Source organism: Oryzias latipes, chromosome 2, assembly GCF_053564925.1.
Source record: "Oryzias latipes strain Hd-rR chromosome 2, Olatipes_Hd-rR_3.1".
Lineage (NCBI taxonomy): Eukaryota > Metazoa > Chordata > Actinopteri > Beloniformes > Adrianichthyidae > Oryzias > Oryzias latipes.
This window is the reverse complement of record NC_136238.1, coordinates 28,682,608-28,708,557: the sequence shown is the minus strand read 5'-3', so window position 1 is coordinate 28,708,557 and position 25,950 is coordinate 28,682,608. Positions and strand designations below refer to the sequence as shown.

The 25,950-nt window shown below is 41.4% G+C and overlaps 1 protein-coding gene across 1 annotated transcript; it reads left to right on the top strand.

Moving 5' to 3' along the window:
• The first annotated feature begins 540 nt into the window (after positions 1-540).
• On the top strand, positions 541-25,180 carry LOC144987048 (uncharacterized). The gene is made up of 2 exons (XM_078935922.1): positions 541-2,182; positions 21,219-25,180. The coding sequence occupies exons 1-2, from the start codon at positions 2,038-2,040 to the stop codon at positions 23,264-23,266; spliced, it is 2,193 nt and encodes a 730-aa protein (XP_078792048.1). The 5' UTR covers positions 541-2,037; the 3' UTR covers positions 23,267-25,180.
• Positions 25,181-25,950: the final 770 nt, after the last annotated feature.

Here is a 25,950-nt window from a genome sequence, read left to right as displayed (position 1 = left end):
CAACAGGCATTTTCCTGACTCAGCAAAAACATCTGTTTGTTTTTCTTTGTTCTGTCCAGCAGCTGAACAAATGGAAGAAGGTTGGAGGTTCAGTGGACCAAGAGCTGGATCATCTGAAGGAAAACGGGCTCCACACACAACATCTATGTGAGGATTATTCTGGAATTACTGGCTCCATTTGTCTGGATTATGGCTTACAGCTGATAAATTCACATGAATAATGAGGTCATGAGAGAAAATCTACATTTTCTTGCTGGTTTCTATTGAATAGAGTGATTCCAATCAGACTAGTGAAATATTCTGAATGTTTCTGAATCTCCATTGATTCATGACTTCTGATCAGTTCTTCTTTCTGTAACTATGATCTAAATGGACTTTAATGAAAGACCATGTGATGTTTCCATTGATGGTAAAGCTGACCAATCATCTTATTGATTACAACACGAACGCTTTCTGTGTCTAAAATCAGTCCCAGAAGAGTTCAACCATGACTTCAATGCCTGAGCTAAGCTCCTCCCTCTTTGTGTGTCTTTTTGTGTGTTTCTTGTGTGTTCCCCTGACTGCAGCAGTGTGTCGTCAACAAGAAGCTGATTCCTAGAGAAAAGTGAGAGTTTCAGCTCTAAGGGGTCTGAAGTCCATCTGAGAAGATCACTAACTCATCAGTCCTGCTGTCCCTGAAGACCGGCTTCATGTTCAGAACCAGCTTCAGGTTCTGGGCTGGGATTGGATGTGTTGTGGTGGCAGTAAAGCAGGTTCAAAGCCGGATCAAAGCAGAATGTAGAAAGTGTCAAAGTGTCAGTCAGACTCCCAGACAGAATGTTCCAGATCAGCATTTATTGGTTATTTCTTGATGTTCTTCATCTTTGGAGAAAAGCAGAGCTAGAAAATCAAACAAAGTTCCATCTATCTGGTAAAAACTTGGATTCATTCAGTCTTTCCCGTATGGACAGATTTCTTTGACGTCTTTTCTTTTCCTGTAAATTCAGTCAAACATGTTGATCCTTCATGATGTGGATGAGTTGATATGAAACAGTGTTTTCTGCAGCAGGAACATGTGAGAGGAAACCTGCTGTTCCTCAGCTGATCTTCATCATTCCATCTCAGCAGCAGATGAGGAGGATGTGCTGCTGGAAAATCTGCCTCACAGACTCAGTTTGCAGCTTCTGCTTTCAGGTTTGACTTGTAGTTTCTGGAGAAACAGGAAAAAGAAACAGGAAATCTCCACACCACTCTAGAACCCTCTAGAACAGTATTATGGGATGTTTTTCAGCTGAATCACTGGGATCCATCTTCATGTTATCATCAAAGTGATCGTGTCAGATGAAATCTTTCCTGTTTGAAGGAGTTTCCTTCATGTCAAAATAGGATCCCAGATCTCCCATCAGGCCTTGCAGCTCCTGACTTTGTGATGAGTTCCTGCAGAAACTCTTGGAAATCTCCTGTTGATTCTCTGCCAGTTGACATCCATGGAGATTTTCACTGCTGTTGTTCAACTGTAGAGTTTGTCACAGACGCTCAAACTCATGAAGAGTTCAGCTGGAAGTTGAGAACGAGGCTTTGAAACCAGCAGCAGTTTGAGTCCATTCTGATGTTCCATTCAGGTTTCTGCTACAACAAGCCTTTATTTTGAAAGAGCCAGTGGGGCAGAAACAATAGAAGGAGGAGATTACCAACCCCCCCTGGAATGTTGCCCCCTGTGCAGTGGACTAGAGGGGGCAGGGACAGCTGAACCAATCACAGAAGACTGTTGCAGCTTTCCCTCCAAAAGTCAACCAATCAGATGTTGTTGTTTGGATTCTTTGTCTTGAAGTTTCACATGTGGAAGCTTCCAGAGTCTTTTCTGTTCTGGTCTGCAGGCTGAGCAGAACTGACTCCTGCAGGATCACAGGAACTTTCAGGAAAATCTCCAACCAGGAGAAAAGTTTCTGTTTGGACCTTTTCTCTGTGATTGTGAGACTAGCAGATGATCGATCGGAGCTGCAGTGAAGAGGACGGCGGTGTTTGTGGGAGTTGGAGCTGAAGATCGGAGCAGGAACCATGTCTTCAGAACCTCAGGAAGGTTCTGTCAGAGAACAACTTTCTGCTGCTGAAGGAACCATCGTCCAGAACGAGGAGGAGCTCTGTCGTCAGCGCAGACTGCTGGATAGCAGCTGGAACCCGCAGCTTCAGCTCCACATAGTTGGTACGTTCACTGCTGCATGATCCACCTGCAGACAAATAGATCCATGAACGTCTTTTTTTTTGTCGTCTGAGCTGCTATCTGGATTGTTATCTGAACTCAGTCGCACATCAAGTGGCCTAAATAAAAAACACTCTTTAGGTTTCGGGCCGAACAACAAGATAAACATTTACTGAACACACTAAAGCTAAACTTTTACACGTTTAACTTGTATTTTCGATATTATAATGAATAAAAATAAACAGAGATATTAATCCTGAATAAATCATTTTAAACCTTAAATAATGTATAACATTTTGCTCTCTAATAAATAAATTATGTCAAAATTAAACAAATATGAACATGCTGTAGAATGAAACAGACAAACCTGGACATATTAATACTGTAGTTAGAAATAACAAATCAATCTTTCTGTTTTAAGGCGTGTTAATGCGCGGGTACGTTAACGCCCTTTTCTGACCCTCAGAGCCTCCAGAGTTGGTTAATAAAAGAACCAGACTCTGATCTTTTAGAGGAAACCCTTATTAATACTGTTCTCCATAATTGAGTAACACAAACTGAATGCTCACAAAGTCACTTGCGCTTAGTGTCTCCCTCCCTCCTTCCTGCAGATGCACACACCGGCTTGAGCAAACACACACTGTGTGTTTACAGAGGCTTTTGGAGCAAATCTAAGTTGGTTGTGATTTATTTTTTCATTTTTCAGTTATGAATCAACACCCAAAAATCCATCAAAGTCCTCTTCTTCTTTATCTGGAAACAACCGTCGCACTCAATTTTTAACACGTCAGGTTCCCTTTTGTCATTGTCAGAGTCTGTCTAGTTGCTCTGCTGCTCCAAGCAGACACGTGAGCCCAAGCTTCAACAGCCCATTCACAAACAGTGGCGTAACTCGCACAACAAGAAAAGCCAACTTTTCCTGCCCCGTTCTGTGTATCTCTACCACGCTGCTCCACGGCACACCTCTATTCAGAAACAGGCCACTGATCTTGGTGGGTCTCTTTAGGTGATTGTTGTTCCACACCCGACTGTGGAGTCTGCCAAAGGCACTATTCGCCTTGGCGAGCCTGTTGTCTAACTTTTTGTCGATCCTGGCATCTGAGGTAATTGTGCACCCCAAGTAGGTAAACTGCTGGACAGCTTTCAGTTCTGTCTCTCCGATATAGACATGGGGAGGCTGGTACACTTCCCGAGGTGCTGGCTGGTGGAGGACCTCTGTCTTCTTTAGACTAACTTCAAGTCCGAAGAGCTTGGCAGCATCTGCAAAGCAGGAAGTTAATTGCTGAAGTCCCCTCTGAGAGTGAGCTAGGAGTGCTGCGCCATCTGCAAAGAGGAGGTCACTGATCATCTGCATCTGGTCTTGGTGTGAGCCTTCAGTCGTCTCAGGTTGAACAAGCTGCCATCGAGGCGGTAGCGATTGTACACGGCATCCTCGTCATCAGGGCCATCAGTGGCTTGCTTCAGCATCGTGCTGAAGAAGATCGTGAAAAGAGTGGGTGCCAAGACACAGCCCTGTTTTACGCCGTTGATGATGGGGAAAGTTACTGAAAGGTCACTTTTGAGCCTGATCTGATCGTTCATGATCTGCCACAGGCCCTTTCGGCTCACAGTGTCAAACGCCTTGGACAGGTCAACAAAGGTTACATAGACTGCCTTGTTCTGCTCACGACACTTTTCTTGAAGCTGTCAGAGGACAAACACCATGTCAGTTGTGCTCCTGTTGCTTCTGAAGCCACATTGGGATTCTGGAAAATGATCTTTGGCGATAGTGGGCACAAGTCTGTTGAGCAGGATTCTTGGAAGGATTTTTTCCTGCGATGGAGAGTAGGGTAATCCCTCTGTAGTTTGAGCAATCAGACTTTACTCCCTTGTTATTGTAGAGGGTGATGATGACTGCATCACGGAGATCTTGCGGTAATTTTCCCTGCCCCCAACAGCAGATAAACAGTTCATGGAGTTTGGAGTGTAGCACTGGGCCACCTTGCTTCCATAACTCTGGTGGGATGCCGTCAACTCCTGCTGCCTTGCCATTTTTCAGTTGCTTAATGGCTTTTAAGGTCTCTTCCATAGAAGGCGCCTCATCCAGTTCTTTCTTAAATGGTTATTGGGGAATACGGAGAATTGCTGTCACGCCGACCACGCGTTCAGCGCCGTAGAGAGCTCAAAAGTGTTCAGTCCAGCGATCCAAGATGGAAATCTTGTCTGCTAGAAGCTTCCGTTCGTCTGGGCTGCGCAAGGGACTCAGGATTTGGTGCATGGGCCCGTACACTGCCTTAATGGCTTTTGAAGTCACCAGTGTCTGCACAGTGCTGAGTTCTGTCTGCAAGGATGGTCCACCACTCGTTCTTGATTTCTCTGAGTTTGCGTTGGGTGTTGCTGCACGCATGACGAAAGGCAGCCTTCTTCACAGTACAAGACGGCTGGGCTAGATGAGCCAGATGAGCTGCGCTCTTGTTTGCAAGCAATTCCTGTATTACCGGATCATTTTCATCAAACCAGTCTTTGTTCTTTATTCTGGAGAATCCAAGTACTTTCTCAGAGGATTGCAGAATAACAAGTTTGAGTTGCTCCCAGAGTGGTTCACAGTAGGGATCACTTGGGCGGCTGGTGTCTTCAAGCCTAGACTGTAGACTTGCTTGGAATTTTGCCTTGGTTTCAGCTGACTTTAAGCCGCTGATGTTCAATTTCTTCTTTGGTGCTCCACCTTGATTTTTGATTTTTGATTTGAAATGGTTTATTTCAAGCAATAAACTAGAAATAATACACAAAAGCAATACAAACATCAGTTATACATTCATACAGTAACTAATCAAACTTTGGATAGTTAGACATATTAATTAATATTACTTGAAAGGGAGTGGAAGGAAGCCAATTTATATAATCCCACCCCATTATACTATAACCATTTTATTACATGATTTATCAATATACGGTTCCTAGCTTTTATCAGAAAGAATTTAGAATCATAAAGTATCAATAAAACACATGACAAAGATGAATTACTTAACTATTATGTAAAAAAAGAACTATTTTAGAAATCAACATGGCAAATGCAGATCAGTTATCTAAAATATATGCAGATTATGTTACTTATAAAAGTCATTCATATGCTTAAAACATAATTCTATATTATTATTTTTTTATTTTTTTTTTATTTATTTTTTTACAGTTTACATGTTTTGCAGACCGCATGTTTTTTACACTTTTGCAGCTGTATTTATTTATTTAATATTTATTTCTTTATTTAATAAGAATCTCATTTTTGATAATAATTTTTCATAATAATTTTAGTAATATTTTAAATTATTTAATATAAATGTCATTTGTGATGTCCTTTATTGGTGTTATATTATATAGATTATTTCTGAATGTCGTGTTGCTGCCACAGAAATGAAATTTCCCCATTGTGGGATTAATAAAGTCATCTATCTATCTATCTATCTATCTATCTATCTATCTATCTATCTATCTATCTATCTATCTATCTATCTATCTATCTATCTATCTATCTATCTATCTATCTATCTATCTATCTATCTATCTATCTATCTATCTATCTATCTATCTATCTATCTATCTATCTATCTATCTATCTATCTATCTATCTATCTATCTATCTATCTATCTATCTATCTATCTATCTATCATCTATCTATCTATCTATCTATCATCTATCTATCTATCTATCTATCATCTATCTATCTATCTATCTATCTATCTATCATCTATCTAAAATACACAACACTGTTTCAGGAATTTTCATTGCAAAATTTCATCAAGTATCAAAAGTTAAAAACATGTGCAAAATTATGCTACATTAGGAAAGATTTTTGAATCAATTTATCAATTTTTTGAGCAAGTGAAGTAATATCATTAAAAGTCAATCAATTTAACAATTTTCAATAAGTGATTAATCATTTGTTTTATTTATATTTTTTGATTTATTTTTTATTATAAAGTAATGTTGTAAGGGAAAAATAAAAAGGGTCCATAATCTGTCGATTGTCCAAGGTTGGCATTTTTTCTTCTGCTGATTAACAGCCGTTCTTCTGGGTTCAACAGTTTTTAGTTCTCTTAGATGTTATGTCTGCAGACATTAGATTCAGGTCCATATCCTTCTTCAGCTGATATCAGCGAAGGTGAAAGTTGAGGTCAAGTTGTCTGCAGGTCAGAACTCTGCTGTTAATCAGGTTACATCAGACTTATGGAGAAAGTGAGGAATCCAGGTGTCATATTTCTTGAAATGATTTGGCTCTTTGATTTATTACTCCATGTTTCAGACGACCGTGATCAGACACTTCTCAAAGTCCTTCATGGTGTTCACAACCAGAACCTTGGACTCGGTGGTTTGACGTAAATCCTGCAGCCTTTAACCCAAGTGTTTTCAATCTGCTTCTGCTTTCTGAGTAGCCTGGCATGTTTGGCGATTTCAGCATTCCTTCTGGTCAGATGGTCGTTCAGCTAAGCAGCGGAACCTCTGAGATTTTTACGTTGATTCATCAGAGCTAGCTTGTGTTTTTGATTCACAAACCTGATGAGGATTGCTGGTTTATCCGTCTCCTTTCTCCTGGGGAGCGGGTGGCAGGTCTCGATGGTGTTGAAATCCAGGGAAATCCGTTTGGACGTGAGAAATTACTCCATTTGGTGTATCAGAGACTCTCCATCGCTCTCAGTTTCAGCACTGCGAGCTACGCTAGCGCTATTAGCATTAGCAGTGCTAGCTCCAACTGCATTCAGTTTTGCTTGAGGTTTGATTAGTACTCCAGTGAGAATGACATTATTCATCCTTACTTGCTGTTCTATATGGTCCAGTCTTTTCTCCAGAATGTCGACCCGGTTTTCTCGTTGCTCGTTTTGAGCCCGACATCTTCGGACTCTTCAATCAGCTCAATCAGTGGAGTTAGCTTAGCGGTCACTTGTTCCATAAATGGATACAACGCAGCTTGGAGATCATCAATACACTTTTTAAGGTCTTCGTATTCCTGGCTTTTCTTGGGGGCCATGGTCAGCTCTCTTTTTTGGAGAAAATCAACTTTTAAGTCATTTGAAGATAGTTGTATCCGCAGAGAGCCACGCACGCGTCCTGCCGTAACCCGGAACCGGAACCTTACTTGGGTTTCGGCTTGAAGTGGAGTTTGAGTTTGCAGCGCACAAAGCGGTGGTCTGTGTGGCACTCTGCGCTGGGCATCACTCTGGTGTGCAAGACATCTTTAGTATCTCGCTGACGCACTATGATGTAATCAATGAGGTGCCAATAATTTGACCGAGGATGCATCCAGGTAGTTTTCAGACTGGCCTTTTGCTGAAACAAGGTGTTTGAGATGGTAAGTTGGTGCTCGGTGCAAAGCTCCAGCAGCAGGCGCCCGTTGTTGTTGCAGTTGCCAACATGATACTTGGCAACTGCATGATATTTGTTTCTTAGTGGTAGGCGCATGGAGATGATGCGGTCAGAGTGGCCAGTTGGAAGGTTTTACAGTTTTGAGGTAATGGAGTTTCTAACAAAGAAACCTACTCCAGAAAGGCGTCTCTCTGTTACCGGTTTGCCAGACCAAAAGAGGGTGTAACCTGTGCTATTCTCTGTAAGACTGCCTTCCCCTGGGAATCAGACTTCACTAAGGGCTTCAACATCAATGGAGAGCCTTGATAGCTCATGCGCAATGAGAGCAGAACGACGTTCAGGACGACTGCCTGCATCCAGCATGGTTCTGACGTTCCAACATGCTACTTTTAATCCTTTTACACATTGTGAGGTAGGTGGGAATCTTTTTTTCATTGATGTTTGACTGTGTCAAAGAGGCCCGTTGACCGTGGCCAGCCAACAGGGTATGGGAGGAGATGAGCATTGTTTAGGCCACCTTTTCTAGGCCCCTCTCCATATGGAGCAAGCAGTGCGTCCCTAAAAAAGACTGCTTGGTCGTTCAGGGTGTTGCTGTCATCTCCTTGCTTCAGCAACAGGCGACCAATATCCTAAACCCTCTGCATGCAGGATTGGAGCTGCGGCTGCCAGTGGCATTTTCCACCTGCCGTTTTTGCCAATTTCCCATCGCTACAGGACTTGAGGAGTAAGTGGCAAATGGACGTGGACTTGTCCTTCGAGCCCGTGCAGTGGGATTTTAAGGTTAAGTGCAGTGTGCGCAGTCCTGGCCCCACCCTTTACACCCGTGGTTCATCTGTCATGGCCTAGCAAGCTGGGATGGTGACAGCGAGGTCCACGGGTCGTAGGTTTTATATCAGACTGTCCTTGTCCTAGCCTCTGGCTCAAAACCTTCCTCGGAGGCACGAGAAATATGTTGGCCGGTGACCTCAGGATGAGGTTCATACGCCCAGTGGCACATGTCACCGAAACTTGATGCTGACCAGAAATCGATGGAACCCATGCAGACATTTACGGGTTTGAAAGATTTATCGTTACCCTGATTACGGAGGCTAAGGGTGTACTAGCACTTGCCCGAGGTGCACACCCAGGCTAGTGGAGGGAAGGAGACGCCTCACTACTTCATTCTAGTACAGCTACAAGCTAGGTCTGGCCACTGCCCAGCTAGGGGCTCAATAAATATAGTAAAAAGAGAGGGAAGGAGTGCAAATAAATTAAAGTGCAAATAAAACCGAGAGGGGGGGTATTCCATATGGCAACCATGGGAGGGGGACCACTGCCAAGTAACTCCTCCCTCCAAAGTGCATCGCAGGCTGAACCCCCCTGCCCCATTACATTAATAAGAGATTACATGAGGAAGAGGAAAAGTCGGGGACAGCTGGTAAACTGTCTCTGGGTGGTCAAACAGCCGTCCCCCAGCATAGGCCCCAGGTCCCCTCAGTCCAGGGGTCCCATCCCCCGAAGCACCAATCCCCAAGGCCTCACACCGCCCCACACAGAGGGAGAGAAGCCAGAAATCCCCCCACCCGGAGCAAGCCCAGGCTCCAGACCCCCAGGCGCCGCCCCTTGGAGAGTTCTGGTCTGTCTGTCTATTAGTTCTGACTGATGCATTGGGGTTGTGATATAATATTTTAATCCAATTGATGAATGATTCTCCAAATCCAAATTTATGGAGAGCAGCAATAATGAACTTCCAAATTACTCTGCCAAAAGCTTTTTCAGGATCCAGTGATACTATTTTCATTTCCTGGTTTTTAATGGTAGCAAAGTCAATTATATTAACGAGTCTGCGAACATTGTCATCCGATTGACTGCCTTTGATGAATCCAGATTGATCGGGTTAGATTATGTGAGGAGTGATTTTTTCCTATTCTCTGTGCTACTGCTTTGCAGATAATTTTTACATCAGCATTGATTAAAGAAATGGGGCTGGGGATATTAGGCTGTAGTGACTGGCTTTCCTTGATAAATGTGACCGTTTTATAAAACGTTGGTGCCAGTTGTTACCAGAATTCTTTGTAAAACTCAGTGGGAAAGCCGTGAGGCCCTGGGGCTTTACCATTAGACATAAGTGACAGAGCTTCATGAAGTTGAGACAACGAGAGCGGGGAGTCTAAATTTGTGATTTGGTCCTCGTTTAACCTGGGTAGGTTTAGATTATTGAGACTCTGATGGATTGATCTGTGATATGTATAAGTTTTTATAAAAGTCTTTAAATGCGATATTAATTTTGACCGGGTCGTGAGTGACATTCCCTGTCTGGTCTATCGAAACTCGTGCGTTTACTTTGTCCGTTCTTTTTCTCCAAGCGGAAACTCCTTCTTTTGCTGATGATACGGCAGTATTACTTTTTTGATGGGTGTATAATCTTTGTACGCTGTCATTAAAATCTCCGCATCCATCTTACTGAAGTATAGCACTCTCTTTTTTTCACCATGCGTTTTCATGGTGACTCCGGAAATTGGCGATCCATTGAGAATGTCTTTATGTACTTGCGGTGCACGTGCATTTACCCAGGGTTACCAAGTCGATCGTAATTACGCTAACTCATATCCGGTCTTTTGGAAACGACACACCCAGAGTAAGCAAGTTCAGGCGGATTTCAGCCAGAGTTCAGGATTAAAGTCAGGGTAGTTTAAACATGCTTTCTGGAATACCCCCCAGTTGTCTCAGGTTTGGCGGGTGTCTTCTCCAAATGGCATGTTTCAGCTCCTTCCACATACGTTCAATGGGATTCAGATCTGGGCTCATAGAAGGCCACTTCAGAATAGTCCAACGCTTTTCTCTTAGCCATTCTTGGGGTTCTTTTGGCTGTTTTTTTTTGGATGGTTGTCGTGTTGGAAGACCCATGACCTGCGACTGAGACCAAGCTTTCTGACATCAGCCAGCAAATTTCTATCCAGAATGCCTTGATGATCTGGAGATTTCATTTGAGCTTGCACAACTTCAAGACACCCTGTGCCAGATGCCGCAAAGCAGCCCCAAAGCATAACTGAGCCTCCTCCATGTTTCACAGTAAGGACAGTGTTCTTTTGGTCGGATGCTTCATTTTTGAGTCTACCAACATAGAGCTGATGTGCCTTACCAAAAAGCTCCAGTTTGGTCTCATCTGTCCAAAGGACATTTTCCCAGAGGCTTTGTGGCTTGTCAACATGCATTTTTGCAAATTCCAGTCTGGCTTTTTTATGATTTCCTTTCAACAGTGGTGTCCTCCTTGGTCGTCTCCCATGAAGTCCACTCTGGCTCAAACAATGATGAATGGTGCAATCTGACACTGATGTACCTTGATCTAGCAGTTCACCTTTAATGTCTTTGGAGGTTGTTCTGGGCTCTTTGGATCCAGTTCCAAGTATCCGTCCCCTCAATTTGTCATCAAGGTTCCTCTTCCGGCCACGTCCAGGGAGGTTGGCTACTGTCCTGTGGGTCTTAAACTTCTGAAAATATGTGCCACTGTCGTCACAGGAACTTCATACTGCTTAGAGATGGTTTTATAGCCTTTACCTTTACAATAGCCGCGGTTACATGGGCAAAATATGTTGATCTGATCAATGGTCGGGTTAAAATTCAACCGTGCACATGGGCACAGAAAACCTTTTTCTGATTAGAACAAACGTTCACATGGGTCACACTTTCGGTCGGGATAAATCATTTGGGCATGTGCAGTAGTGTTAAAAATGCCGGAAGGGAAATGGGTCCCGTTGTAAACAAACCTTTGCTGGCACATACATTTATGCAGCAGCTCGGTAATATATGAGGCGATCTCCCAAATGTGCTTTTTATTAGTGTTATGATTATTATGAAGCGCCTGTTCGCTCATCATTTCATATTTAATCCGTGTGGACAGTGCTTTTTTTGTGGAAGAACGGGTAACGCTTTATAGTCCTTAATAGACTATTTATAAGACATAACCAAGTCCTTAATAAACTATTTAAAAAAGATTAACAAGCACTAGAAATGTCTTAGTAAGCTTGTTATAATTACATTTATTAGCATTAATAAGTCCTTAATAAACTATTTATAAGACATTAACAAGCACTAGTAAGGTTTTGGTAAGTTGCTTATAAGTACATTAATTAGCATTTGTTAATGTGTTACAACTGACTTACAAGTTGAATTAATCTGCTTATAAATATATTTACATGTCCCTTAATAAACTACTTATAAGACATTAACAAGCATAAGTAATGTTGTATTAAGATGCTTATAAAGATATTTATTAGCATTTGTCAATCCTGTTCACAAGCTATTTACAAATTGCTTGTATGTGATTAATAAACATATTAACAGTGTTATTATTAACAGTTCATTGAGTGTTTTGCAGCCCCCCAATCTAAAGGGTGACCAAATAGCGGTTGATCTTTACAAACCATTTATAAATTGCTTGTATGTGATTAATAAATATATTAACAGTTCCCATGTCAAGCTGGATTTACATTTTTTTAAGTCCGCTGATGTGACTCAACCTCAATACTACACCACCTGGATGAACGAGAACCTTCATTGACAGTTTGAGTGTTTTGCTGCCTCCTAAGTGTGGGCTATGTTCTGCCATAAAGAACCACAAAGTACAGAATATGAAAAATGACCTTTATAACATGAATCACAGCCACAAACATACACTGTCAGAAAAAATGTGCAAAATTTGTACCTTTAGAGGTACAATGGCTTGTCACTGGGGCAGTACCCTCAAGGGTACAAATGTTGTACCCTTTCATATAGGTGCGCATCTGTACCCTTTCATTATGTACCTTTCAAAGGCAAATATGTACCTCTGTGGACTAAATTGTACCTTATAGTGCTATGGTACCATAATGTACCTTTAAAAAAGGTACAAATTTGTTCTTTTAAGGGTACTGCCCCAGTGACAAGCCTTTTGTACCCTTTGATGGCAAATTTGTACCAGATACAGCACATTAAAAGACCAGTATACTGTTTATCACATTTATTAAACATTCAAAACAATTACAATTCTGACATTTCACAGTATGAATGTTTTAAGCTCCACAATGTCACAAAATGATGCATATATTTACAATTATTAGCAATTTTAAAATAATGAAAAATCTATATTTTTCCTTCAGTTCACATTGCATTCATTGTAACTATAACCTTAACATTTGATCAATTGTAAACAGCATATAGCACTTCAGTTACCATTTTTAAACCATGAAATAAAACTTGTGACATTAACAAAAGAAGCACTAGACCTCATTTTAAGTAAATCTTTCAACTGCATTCTACATTTTCTAAAAATAGATAATAAAAAAGTAAACTTATAACCAAGTTTAAATGCATAATTTAAATAATAAAATGCATACATGTGATAAGATAATATTGATACGAATTCTAAAAAGAAGAACTATAAACACAAAAGATTACCAAGGATTACGTTTATGTCAATACCTAGTAGATCCTCTGCAAGCATCTCTTCTCTTGCTTCTTTGGAGACTTTGGCTAATGGAGCTTTTCTTTGAACAAGCTCAAGCACCTTTGGCACAATACTGGTAAACGCCGTCCTTGAAGCGCTGGCTTAAACTGACAGGTGATGGATGCATTCGGTCAACTTCATCAAACAACTGAAAATTGGAAAAAAAATAGAAAACTAATCATTCACTTTATCTAAAACAAACAAAAGACATAAAACATTCTAATATTCTTTGTTGCCTCTTTCATTGCCATTTCCCTTTAGTGATCTCATTGTATAAATATTACTTGGCTTGAATGACTATATATTTATATATGGGTTTAGAAAATTACAATGTTTTTACAATAGAGTTAAAGCTGTTATTGGTCATTTTAGCAGATGTCTCAGCTCATATTGACATTCAAAATGTATTTTAAGCTGAGAACTGATTTAAAATGTCACTGACCCCTGAGGTTGTCTTCAAGAAAGGGTACTTCTTTAATATATCCTCTCGCACCTTGCTGTACTGGATATGCAGGACATTCACATGACCTTCAACGGATGATGCATCCTCACCAATGACAGCAACCACCTATTGGATCAAATTTAAAAGTCCATATTAATAATAAAAAATACAACTGCAAGCACTGATTACTGGGGTTAAAGCACTTTGAGATGATGTTTAAAGACAGTTTGTGCAGAGTGGTTTGGAGTTGATCAGAAATTAACTTCTGAGTTGTAGGCGGGGCTATTGACACAGTAGTTACCCTCTGCTGATGTCCGATCATCCCTTTGTTTACACCCTCTCCCTCTAGCTTACAGTCCTTCCAACCTAAAACTAACATTAGTGGTGAAACCAAAATGGTGAGCAATATTGAAGCTTTCTGGCCATAGTTTATATCAAGCTCAGACAAGTATGATGAAGATGTTAATGGATCTGTTTGTCTGCAAGTGGACGCATCAGAATAGAGCAGAGCATGTGGTGCGTCACAATAGAGACCTTCCTCAAACTGCATTTATTTTGTCTGTTCCCGATTCATCCCAATTTGAGTGAATACTCAGATGTGCAGTTTTAAACGTGTTCTTTTAAACGTGCCCATCATGAGAAAAATAATGCAAATAATGTCTTTTTATTCAGTCATACCTTTGGTTTGTCTGAACATTAATAACCCCTCTTGTTAAAGTAAAATATGTCCAACACAAGAGGCCCTCAGCTCTCATCTGCCTGCCTAGCTGTTGGACAGGACAAGTAAAAAAATAAAATAATTTTTTTTAAAAAAAACAGGTGCCGGCTCCCTGCACAGCGTGGAGGATGTGGTTCTGGCCGTGGGGGAAGTTATCGGGCATGCTTCAATTAAATCTGCTGCTCGCATGAATGGAGCCATTGTTTTGTTTGTGGAGAGGGTGGAGCAGGTGAACACGCTGGTTGAGAAGGGCATCTCCATCAATGGCGTGTTTGAAACCGTCACGCCACTCTCTCAGCCGTCACACCGCTCTCTCCAATAGGCTGAGGGATGCTATGGAGCAGATCATCCACCGGGACCAGACCTACTGTGTCCAAGGTTGACTCATGGTCGATAATGTCTTTTTAATTCGAGATGTTTTGGAGGTCTCTGAGCTTTTGGGCATACGAACAGGTCTGATTTCTCTTGACCAGGAAAAGGCTTTTGACCGCGTTGAACACAGCTTCCTTTAGAAAGTTATGGAGAAGTTTGGGTTCTGCGCTGGTTTCATTGCTAAAATCAGAGTATTTTACGCCGAGGCTGAGAGTGTACTGAAGGTGAACGGCAGTCTTTGTGCTACTTTTAGAGTGGATCTGGGCATACGGCAGGGCTGTGCTCTGTCTGGCATGCTCTACACTCTCTCCCTGGAGCCCCTCCTCCATAAGAGGAGGGGCTCCATAAGATCTGTGCAAGTATTGAGGGTTTGTGTTTGCCTGGTTTCCAGGGGAACGCAAAAATAATGTGCATGAATGTAAACTGTAGACTTAGATAATTAAGATACCCGTTTGGAGTTTAAGAGCCTGATGGCCTGGGGGTAGAAACTCCTCCTGAGTCTCTCTGTCTTTGCCATCAGGCTACGGTAGCGCTTACCAGATGGCAGCAGAGTGAAAATATGATTACTGGGGTGGGTGGAGTCTTTGATGATCTTTGCAGCTCTACTTCTGTAGCGTTTGAGGTAGGTGTCCTGCAGGGAGGGGAGAGTAGACCCTGAAATGCGCTCAGCTAGGCGCACAACTCTCTGCAGGGCTTTGCAGTCTTGACTAGAGCTGTTCCCATACCACACTGAGATACACTGAGTCAATACACTTTCTATGGCACCGGAATAGAAAGTTTTCAGGATTGCTGGTGAGACCCTGAAATTCCTCAGCTGTCACAGATGGTACAGTCTTTGCCTTGCTTTATTAACCTGTGTTTGAATGTGAGTAGTCCAAGTCAGGTCCTCCGAGATGTTTACACCAAGGCACTTGAAGCTGCTCACCCTCTCCACCCTCTCCATATTCTGTACTTTGTGGTTCTTTGTGGCAGAACATAGCCCACACTTAGGAGGCAGCAAAAAACTCAAACTGTCAATGAAGGTTCTCGTTCATCCAGGTGGTGTAGTATTGAGGTTGAGTCACATCAGCCAGACTTAAAAAAATTTGAGTCCAGCTTGACATGGGAATTGTTAATATGTTTATTAATCACATACAAGCAATTTATAAATGGTTTGTCACGCTTTAGATTGGGGGGCTGCAAAACACTCAATAAACTGTTAATAAGAACACTGTTAATATGTTTATTAATCACAAGCAATGATGAAGCAATTTGTAAATAACTTGTGAACAGGATTAACAAATACTAATAAATGTCTTTATAAGCATCTTAAAACAACATTACTCATCATTGTTAATGTCTTATAAGTTGTTTACTAAGGGACATGTCAATATATTTATAAGCAGATTAATTCAACTTGTAAGTCAGTTGTAACACATTAACAAATGCTAATTAATGTACTTATAAGCAACTTACTAAAACCTTACTAGTGTTTGTTAATGTCTTATAAATAGTTTATTAAGGACTTATTCATGCTAATAAATGTACTTATAAGAAGCTCACTAAGATATTTCTAGTGCTTGTTAATGTTTTGTAAATAGTTTATTAAGGACTTGGTAATGTCCTATAAATAGTCTATTAAGGACTCTAATTATAAAACGTTACCGAAGAACGGAACTGGAAGAAGCCACTGTTAGGAGAGGCTAACAAGACCTCACAACATTTAGCCTTTTGATGGACAAAAATGCTGCAATCTGCATCTTGGCTGCACGTAAATGTGTGGGAATAACATCAGCCTTTATTTTGTCGGGACGAGACTGGAAACACAAATCCATGTGATTGTTTGAACAATTTCTAAGGACTGAGAGGCATTTCTGCTTTGAAAAGCTCACACACCGCCATAAAGCCGCTGTGTGAGCTGGTGGCTCGAGCTTTGCTTGGTTCTCGTCAGTCCGGCAGTCGCTAACGCAGAGCGGCCGGTCGGCTCACAGTCCGAAATTCTCACACATGCAGGGCTTTGCAAAACAACAAAACATTTTTCTTCCGATCAGGCGTTCTTTCCGATTACTTTTGCCCATGTAAACGCGGCTATAGTTTGTCTATAATTTTGTTTCTAATGTCCTGGGACAATTCTCTCCTTGGCTTTCTGTTGTCCATGTTCACTTTGGTTCATACCTTTTCACCAAACAGCAACTTGACTATTTGTCTCTCTTTAAATAGGCAGACTGACTGATTATGGGTTTGAAAACAGCTGTGTTGTCAATTAAAGGACATACCTAAGTTTATCATGACCCCCCTGGGCAATTAGTTCTCAGTCTTTTATAGAGGTACCATTATTTTTGTCCAGCCCATTTCATTAGTTTTTTACATTTTTTATAATTCTGTTAATCAACAACTCAAACATAATGGCTGATTTTGATTATTTAATTTTCAATACATTGTAATTTATTGTTACTTTTGAACCTTTCAAGTAAGCATTGTGGAATTTATTATTTAACTGAGGGGTACCAACAATTTTGTCCAACACTGTGGCTGTTGAACAATCTAGCCACAGGGGTTGCAAGCCAGTTGCCTCTCGGTCCCAAGCCCGGATAAATAGAGAGGGTTGCGTCAGGAAGGGCATCCGGCGTAAAAATTGCCAAAATAACCATGCGAATCATCCACAACACTTTAGACATACCAGATCGGTCGAGGCCCGGGTTAACAACGACCGCCACAGATGCTGTTAACCTACAGGGTGTCGGTGGAAATTTGACTACTGTTGGTCGAAGAAAGAGGGGAGGCAGAAGGGTCCGTGGCCAGAGAGAGAAGGGAAAAGGCAGGAACATAGGTTTGAGAATAGGGACTCTTAACGTTGGCACAATGACAGGGAAAGGCAGAGAGCTGGCAGACATGATGGAGAGAAGGAAGGTAGATGTACTGTGTGTGCAGGAGACAAGGTGGAAGGGCAGCAAGGCACGTAATATTGGAGGAGGATACAAACTGTTCTATCATGGTGTTGATAGGAAGAGAAACGGGGTAGGAGTGATCCTGAAGGGGGAGTTTTAGAGGTGAAAAGAGTCTCAGACAGGATGATGAGCCTAAAGTTAGAAATTGAAGGGGTGATGGTGAATGTAGTCAGTGGGTATGCGCCACAGGTTGGCTGTGAGTTAGAAGTGAAGGAGAGATTCTGGAGTGAGCTGGATGAGGTCATATAGAGTTTCCCCAGAGGAGAGAGAGTTGTTATTGGAGCAGACTTTAATGGGCATGTTGGTGAGGGCAATAGAGGTGATGAGGAGGTGATGGGCAGGTTTGGTGTGAAGGAAAGGAATCTGGAGGGACAGATGGTGGTGGACTTTGCAAAGAGGATAGAAATGGCTGTAGTCAACACTTACTTCCAGAAGAGAGAGGAACATAGAGTGACATACAGAAGTGGAGGTAGGAGTACCCAGGTGGACTACATCCTATGTAGACGAGGTCATTTGAGAGAGATTAATGACTGCAAAGTGGTGGTAGGAGAGAGTGTAGCCAGACAGCACCGCATGGTGGTGTGTAAGATGACTCTGGAGGTCAGGAAGAAGAAGAGAGGGAAAACAGAAAAGAAGACCAAGTGGTGGAAGCTACAGAATGAAGAAACTTGTGAGAAAATTAGGCAGAAGTTGAGACAGGTCCTGGGTGGTCAGGATGAGCTTCCAGATGACTGGGAAACTACAGCAGAGATTATCAGGGAAACAGGTAGGAAGGTGCTAGGTGTGTCATCTGGAAAGAGGAAAGACGGTAAAGACACTTGGTGGTGGAATGAGGAAGTACAGGAATGCGTCCAGAGGAAGAGGTTGGCTAAAAGGAAGTGGGATGTAGAAAGGACTGAGGAAGATAGACAGGAGTACAAGGAAGCGCAGCGTAGAGTGAAGAGAGAGGTGGCAAAGGCCAAACAGAAAGCTTACGATGAGCTATATGACAGGTTAGACACAAAGGAAGGAGAGAAGGACTTGTACAGGCTAGCCAGACAGAGAGACAGAGATGGGAAGGACGTGCAACAGATAAGGGTGATTAAGGACAGAGATGGAAAGGTGCTAACAACCCAGGAGAGTGTACAGAAAAGATGGAAGGAGTATTTTGAGGAGCTGATGAACGTGGAAAATGACAGGGAAAGAAGGGAGGAAGATGTGGTTGTTGTGGAGCAGGAAGTAGCAGAGATTGGAAAGGATGAGGTTAGGAAGGCTCTGAAAAGGATGAAGAGCGGAAAGGCCGTTGGTCCTGATGACCTACCTGTAGAGGTATGGAAGTGCTTAGGAGAGACAACAGTGGAATTTCTAACGAGGTTGTTCAATAGGATTTTAGAGAGTGAGAAGATGCCTGAGGAATGGAGGAGAAGCGTTCTGGTTCCGATCTTTAAGAACAAGGGTGACATGCAGAACTGCAGCAACTATAGAGGAATAAAGTTGATGAGCCACACAATGAAGCTGTGGGAAAGAGTAGTGGAAGCCAGGCTTAGGAAGAAGGTGGGGATTTGTGAGCAGCAGTATGGTTTCATGCCCCGTAAGAGCACCACTGATGCCATTTTTGCTTTGAGAATGTTGATGGAAAAGTACAGAGATGGTCAGAAGGAGCTGCATTGTGTGTTCGTAGATTTAGAGAAGGCGTATGACAGGGTGCCGAGGGAGGAGCTGTGGTACTGTATGAGGTCGTCTGGAGTGGCAGAGAAGTATGTCAGAGTAGTTCAGGACATGTATGAGAGAAGTATGACGGTGGTGAGATGTGCTGTAGGTCAGACAGAGGAGTTCAAGGTGGAGGTGGGACTACACCAAGGATCAGCTTTGAGTCCTTTTTTGTTTGCTATGCTGATGGACAGGCTGACAGACGAGGTAAGACAGGAATCTCCCTGGACAATGATGTTTGCGGATGACATTGTAATTTGCAGTGAGAGTAGAGAGCAGGTGGAGGAACAGCTAGAGAGGTGGAGGTTTGCTCTGGAAAGAAGAGGCATGAAGGTCAGTCGTAGTAAGACAGAATACATGTGTCTGAACGAGAGGGATCAAGGTAGAAGCGTTAGGTTACAGGGGGCTGACGTGAAGAAGGTGCAGGAGTTTAAGTACTTGGGGTCAACAGTTCAGTGTGATGGGGAGTGTGGAAAAGAGGTGAAGAGGCGAGTGCAGGCAGGTTGGAGCGGGTGGAGGAAAGTGTCAGGAGTGTTGTGTGACAGAAGAGTGCCAGCAAGACTCAAAGGAAAGGTGTACAAGACAGTGGTGAGACCAGCTCTGCTCTATGGGTTAGAGACGGTAGCAGTGAGACAGAGACAAGAGGCTGAGATGGAGGTAGCGGAGATGAAGATGTTGAGGTTCTCCTTAGGAGTGACCAGGTTAGACAGGATAAGGAACGAGTACATCAGAGGGACGGCTCGTGTTGCCTGTGTTAGCGACAAAGTCAGAGAAGCCAGACTGAGATGGTTTGGACATGTTCAGAGGAGGGATAGTGGATATATTGGTAGAAGGATGTTGGAGATGGAGCTGCCTGGCAGGAGGGCAAGAGGACGGCCAAAGAGGAGATACATGGATGTCTTAACAGAGGACATGAAGTTGGCTAATGTTAGGGTAGAAGATGTCCATGATAGAGTGAGGTGGAAAAGGATGATTCGCTGTGGCGACCCCTGATGGGAAAAGCCGAAAGAGAAAGAAGAAGACTTTGGCTGTTGAACCTGAACTGCAATGACATTTCTGACCGTGGAAGACGGCTCTTCCTTCGGGGTTCATTGCACCATTCAGACCCTCCATAACTGAGCTACATAAACAGAACACTCTTGTTGCTGCTTGCTTGATGTGCGTGGCCATGCTCTGACCCCTTCTATAGGCATGCGAGAGCAGAAACCATTGAGAGTCTCAACGGAATACCGCGAGTAACATTAGTTCCACCTCCTCTGCACAGTTAACACATTGGGGGGGGCTACCGAAACAGTACAAGAGTGAACCGAACCGAAAGTGCCGTACCAAAATGTTTTGGTCAGTAACTGTATCTTTATGAGTAAAATAAATGTTTTTATTAATTAAAAATAGAAACTCATCTTTGTTTGGAGTTGTAACCAGCAGAATACATGAATGGAAATTGTTAGCAGCACAAGAGATGATCAGCTGATTTAGATAAGTGGTTCTCCTGCAGTAAAGCTAGATTTGCTTTAAGATCAGTCAGGTTGTTTAACACTTTCAGTCGCTTTGACCCAAAGCCAAGTCCACGCACATTCCAGGTAACAATGTTAAGACTTGACATAATTACTATTATCCTGTGTTTTCTTCTTTAATTATTTTTTTATTGCTATTTTATTTTATGATAAGCAATTTGTGTGCGTAACGGGAATGAAAGATGTTATACAAATCGATAAAGTTTTGGTTTTAGTTCATACTGGTATTGTTAACAGGATTTTTCCCCCATAGATCCCTGTAGCAAATGTAATAATTTATTAAAACTTAAATACATGTCTGTTTATATGCTATAGTCAAATTACGGATCTCAATCTGATTTAGTTTCTTCTTCTTTGCAAAAACATGAGTGTTTTTTTTAACTTATAAATAAATTCAAGACCAAAATCACTTCTTAATTTCTTAACTTTGAATGACATCTGAGTAGATACATTTAAAAACAAAACTTTTTCATGCATTTTTTTTTACTGCGAGGTTTTTGATATTTATTGCTTTTTGACAAGATGTAAAGTCCTTTAAAAGAATAAGGCTCCTTTCTGTGTTTTTGTCCCTGAAGTTTTCCCCCAGCACTATGATACTGAAGAAGATTTCTGCAACCGGCAGAGAAATGTCAGAGTGCAACAGGAGAAACCAGAACCACCACAGATTAAAGAGGAACAGCAGGAACCAGAACCACCACAGATGAAAGAGGAACTGCAGGAACTAGAACATCCACAGATTAAAGAAAATCAGGACAAACCAGAACCTCCACAGATTAAAGAAGAGCAGAAGGAAACAGAACCTCCACAGATTAAAGAAGAACACGAGGAACCAGAACCTCCACAGATTAAAGAGGAACAGGAGGAACCAGAATCACCACAAAATGAAGAGAAATGGGGGAAACCAGAATCACCACAGATTAAAGAGGAACCAAGGGAACTCTGCATCAATCAGGATGAAAAGCATCTTGAGCTTGTGCAGGAGACTGATACCTTGATGGAGATTCCTACTTATGAAGAAGATGAGAACATTGAAGCAGATCTAAACAATCAGCAGAGCTTTAATGTAACTGATAGTCAGGATGAAGAAGGAAACCAACATGAAGAATCAACATCAACTACAGATGAAGAGACAGCATCAATATCAACTACAGATGAAGAGACAGAATCAACATCAACTACAGATGAAGAGACAGACCAACAGAACAGAGATCAGAGGAAGAAAAGAGACAGAAGTCATGTCCAAAGTGTGGACAGCTCTCACATGTCAGAAAGTCTGTGCAACACTGATGTAAGAAAAAATCCAAAGAAAACAAATCTGGGTAAGAAATACAACCAATCTCCAAAAGAAGAGAGACTTTCCTCTATCACGTCTGGTAAAAACTCAAGAATAATTACTAACTACATGGAAACTGGGTCTGATGAAAGATGTTATATCTGTAGAGAATGTGGTGAAAGCTTTTGCAACAAAGCTCAGTTCAGAATTCACACAAGAATCCATGCAAAAGATAAAAGATTTTCTTATAAAGAATGTGAGAAAAGGTTTAGTAACGGATTTAGTCTCAAAGGACACATGAGAACTCACACAGGAGAAAAGCCTTTTCCGTGTAAAGACTGTAATAAAAGATTTAGTGACAGATCTCATCTCAATATACACATGAGAACTCACACAGGAGAAAAGCCTTTTTCTTGTAAAGAATGTGATAAAAGTTTTAGTCATACATCTAGTCTCAAAACACACAAGAGAACTCACACAGGAGAAAAGCCTTTTTCTTGTAAAGAATGTGATAGAAGTTTTAGTGATGGATCTTGTTTCAAAAGACACATGAGAACTCACACAGGAGAAAAGCCTTTTCCGTGTAAAGACTGTAATAAAAGATTTAGTGACAGATCTCATCTCAATATACACATGAGAACTCACACAGGAGAAAAGCCTTTTCCTTGTAAAGAATGTGATAAAAGTTTTAGTCATACATCTAGTCTCAAAACACACAAGAGAACTCACACAGGAGAAAAGCCTTTTTCTTGTAAAGAATGTGATAGAAGTTTTAGTGATGGATCTCATTTCAAAAAACACATGAGAACTCACACAGGAGAAAAGCCTTTTTCTTGTAAAGAATGTGATACAAGTTTTAGTCAAACATCTAATCTCAAAACACACATGAGAACTCACACAGGAGAAAAGCCTTTTTCTTGTAAAGAATGTGATAAAAGTTTTAGTCAAATATCTCATCTCAAAACACACATGAGAATTCACACAGGAGAAAAGCCTTTTTCTTGTCAAGAATGTGATAAAAGTTTTAGTCAAATAACTCATCTCAAAACACACATGAGAACTCACACAGGAGAAAAGCCTTTTTCTTGTAAAGAATGTAAAAAAAGTTTTCATGATTTATCTAATCTCAAATTACACATGAGAACTCACACAGGAGAAAAGCCTTTTCCTTGTAAAGAATGTGATAAAAGTTTTAGTCAAATATCTCATCTCAAAATACACATGAGAATTCACACAGGAGAAAAGCCTTTTCCTTGTCAAGAATGTGATAAAAGTTTTAGTCAAATATCTCATCTCAAAAAACACATGAGAACTCATACAGGATGTGCGAGGGGGTCGAGCCTCGCTTAAAGATTTGTGGTTGAGGAGGCAGATCATGGAACAAGATTCCGGTCAGAGAATCATGGCACTTGGAGAAGAGACTGAAGCTTCTTCTTTTATTGAACAACGTTGGAAGATGATGAACTACAGCAGCTGTTGCCTTCATCCATGTGTGTAGGATGATGTAGAAGTAGAACTAAAGACAGATATTCAAATAACTCAAACTTCCACAACATGTTATAATATGAAATAAATATCTTATAATATAAAATAAATCACAAAATTATTGATAAATGAGAAGCAGGAACGACTTACATTTCCTCAAGAATGCACACAAAGAGAAGGGGAAACACACAGTGAATCCTTACAGCTTCACACCTCTGGCAACTGCTTCTCTGCTGATTGGAGTGTAAGGGGCATGTCCGGACAAGTTCAAAAGATGGCGCTTCTCTTCTGTACGCCAGTAAATAGTGCTCTTCTGCCTTGACCACTAGGGCTTTCTTTCTTGTAAAGAATGTAAAAAAAGTTTTTGTGATGTATCTCATCTCAAAAGACACATTAGAACTTGTAAGACTTTTTGACATTGTAAGGATTTAGGGCTGCATGGTGGCGCAGTGGTTAGCACTCTTGCCTCACAGCAAGAAGGCCCCCGGTTTAAGTCCCAGCTGGGGGGACATGAAAAACACGACATCAATGGGGGACCTCTCTGTGTGGAGTTTGCATGTTCTCCCCGTGCATGCGTGGGTTCTCTCCAGGATCTCAGGCTTCGTCCCACCATCCAAAAACATGCTTCATAGGTTATTTGTCGATTTTAAATTGTCCATAGGTGTGAGTGGGAGAGTGAATGGGTGTGTGACTGTGGATGTTCTACCCTGCAACAGACTGGTGACCTGTCCAGGTTGTCCCCTGCCTACGCCCAAGTGGCCGGGATAGGCTCCGGCAGCCCTGTGACCCCGAAAGGGAAAAAATGAATGAATAAATGTAAGGATTTAGTGTAAACTCTAAATTCAAAAATTTTCTAATAAGAGGTCAACCTCTGTACCACAGCAGAAGACTTTAGAAAAAGTTCTGTATCTTAGAAAATTAAATATTTTAAAGTGAGTTTTTAATGCTTAAAACTCCTGGGGTAAAACCCCAATGTTCTAATGAACTCCATAGCAACCTGAGCTTTCATTTCATGTACATAGAGCCACAGGCTGATGGCCTCCATGCCATATTGATGAAGTAATTTCATCAGAGGAAGGCAAAAGTGAGTATTGAATGTGTAGAAAGGAATTTTTCCAAAAAGAAAAGAAAAAACTTTGGTTGTTTTAATGTATGATTTGCTACAGGAGGTCCTTTATCCCAACAGCTGTTAGACTATAGAATGACACAGTTAGGACTGCTGAAACTGCTGGGGTGTTTGCTTTAGTTATGACGTGTACTTTTACTTCCACTTTTATTACAATTTTATTTTTTACTGACTATTTGTTTTTCTAACTGCCATATTTCTTGTTTTGCTGCTGTAATAACTGAATTTCCCTCTGGGGATCAATAAAGACTTGTCTTATCTTATCCTGACTTTCTTGGACAGCTTTTTTGCTTTTCATCTTCTCTAAGCCACAATTATCAAAAGCAACAAAGTAAAGTATCAATACATTTGAATCTGTGTGTAATGATACTAGATAATGAGTTTTACTGCTGACAAAATATGTAAAACCTTGTTCACAAAATGAATTATTTTAGATGTACCTGTTAATAGAAATGAGTTTTTTTGAATTATTAGAGGTAACATCTAGTAGAGTTAACATCTAGTAGAGATAGGTATCGTTAAGATTTGATCTATTAAGTCCTTTTAATCTGCTGCTTTTCACTCTGGTACCTTATTAGTATTCTTATGAATATTTTCTGGTGTAAGTTTACACTAAAATAAAATGATCAATAAATACTGTTAAGATTTGTCTATCCTGCCTTTTTGTCTTCTATTTTCTTTATTTTTGCTCCTGAACATTGATTTTGAGGATTCTTCCAGGTAGGATCAACTCCATAGCAGCAGGGGGCAGTATAAGGAAAATGTAAATCCTAATCTACCAGGTAGGTAGATGGGAAGAGGTATTTAAATAGGTAACTGTGTGCAGGTGGGGGTTTTGTCTGGTAGTCATAGTGAGCTGAACAACAAACATTTCAATGCTTGGATGACTTTGTTGATGCCATTGGTACGGTGTATGTTTATTTCAATTTCATTTATATTCTGATATTTGTGGGAACATTATTCAACAAGTGAAATAGTTAAACCCTCCTCCACCCACGTCCCGACGCCGGATGGATGCACGGGCTGCAGCTGCTCCATGACAGCGACCCCTCCGATCTGCTCCTCACCTTTTTGTGGTCTCCTCTGCGATCCCACTTCTGACACCATTATGTGACGGGGTCCCGTCGGAAAAGGATGCAGAGGAGCCAAGGTGAGGAGGTTCTTCCTTTATTCAAGAACTTTGACACCACTATTGCTTCACGCAGGGCCACACAGCGCTTGGCACCTCCGTCACACTCCTCATTTCACTACCTATGGAGCTCCCACAGGCCACGCCCATTGGGCGTTGCTCTCCATTAGCTTCCGGGTGGCACCACAGGTAGTCATTTTAAACATAAAATACATAAATGCACAAATAATGAAACACAGTGTGGCCCCCCTCGTCATCTGACGGTGCCACACCGTCACACCATCCCCCTCCTCC